At 39.1% G+C, this 1157-nt stretch overlaps 1 protein-coding gene and 1 long non-coding RNA gene across 8 annotated transcripts in view; one reads left to right on the top strand and one right to left on the bottom strand.

The window, feature by feature from the left end:
* The window catches only part of Itsn2 (intersectin 2), a 122567-nt gene that overhangs the window by 81408 nt on the left and 40002 nt on the right, over positions 1-1157 (bottom strand). For all 7 annotated transcript variants that reach the window (XM_031356653.1, XM_031356651.1, XM_031356650.1 and 4 more), the window contains exon 14: positions 757-897. In XM_031356653.1, the coding sequence (XP_031212513.1) occupies positions 757-897 (141 nt within the window). The remainder of the gene's footprint in view (positions 1-756; positions 898-1157) is intronic.
* The window catches only part of LOC116080296, a 93592-nt gene that overhangs the window by 54646 nt on the left and 37789 nt on the right, over positions 1-1157 (top strand). The gene's annotated exons all lie outside the window — the stretch shown is intronic.

Raw genomic sequence — 1157 nt, 5'->3', positions numbered from 1 at the left:
AAAAAAAAAAAAAAAAAAAAAGAAAGAAAAAAAAAAGAAATGACTTTGCGGGGACAAGAGAAAAACTGATGTCCATCTTTGTAGTAAAAGAAGTTATGTGAGACAATTCTCCAGGTGAACAATACTTCTAATATCCTTTTTTTCAAAGACCAATAATTGAACCAGACTCTACAAATAAATAAGTACCAGATCTCTGAGAAAAACATTTAATGTTCCACAGTTCCAAAAAGAGTAATTCTAATCAAAATTTCCTAAAATTAATAGCAAAAGCTTTATTGCAATGTAAGATATTGTAAGAATCCGTGCGTATGTCCTGCCACAGTTCCAGCACTGACACATGACTCCCAGTGCTATAGTGTTAAGGGGTAAGTAAGGCTGTAGGAAGTGATTAAGCCTTGAGGACTTTGTCTCACTATGGGGATTAGTTCCTGCCTTGCCCACTTGGCATATGAGAGCATATAGAAGAGACACTGCTTCTAAGGTGGAGTAAACCTGTCAGACAGTATTAGTGCCTTCATCTGCAATGGACAAAAACAGTATGTAAAGACATTTTCATTAAAGTTCAATGCGGTGCATGTTTATGCAGAACCCAGCTCATGCCCAGCCCAGGTTTAAGAGGCCTATGGACTTTCTAATCTTTTGTATCATAGGTCTGCCAGAACCCCGGGGGCTTACGATTCTAAAAGCACAGTGTCTACAGGAAGGAATGCTGATGACTGCATGTGGTTATGGGCCACACAGCAGCAAAAGACCTACCTGAAGTTCTTGTTGAAGTTGTTTGATTTCCATAATTTCCAGGTCACACTGTTTATCCAAAACTTCTAGCTCAGTCTTCTGTGTTTGCTTTCTGATTCGGACATCTTGTAGTCTGCCTGAGATCTGTTGATGTTTTCCATTCTACCGAAAGATCGTATACATATATACAATAAAGAGGTGCTAACAGGACAGGTCCCCTCAGGAAAAAAGTACTTTTATTTAGTTAAGTTTCACTTTACATTTATAAATTCAAAGTCAGTCTGAGAAGAAGGTCAAAGAACAACTGGTGGGAGCCAGTTTTCCCCTTGCACTATGGGTCCTCGAGACTAACATCAGCTTTCCAGGTCCAGCACTCATCTGTGGAACCACCTGATCAGTCTACCTTCTCCCATTTAAAAAAA

The sequence above is a fragment of the Mastomys coucha genome, unplaced genomic scaffold (assembly GCF_008632895.1).
Source record: "Mastomys coucha isolate ucsf_1 unplaced genomic scaffold, UCSF_Mcou_1 pScaffold6, whole genome shotgun sequence".
NCBI lineage: Eukaryota > Metazoa > Chordata > Mammalia > Rodentia > Muridae > Mastomys > Mastomys coucha.
Note: the sequence above shows the minus strand (reverse complement) of the source record. Positions and strands in the feature narration are given on the sequence as shown.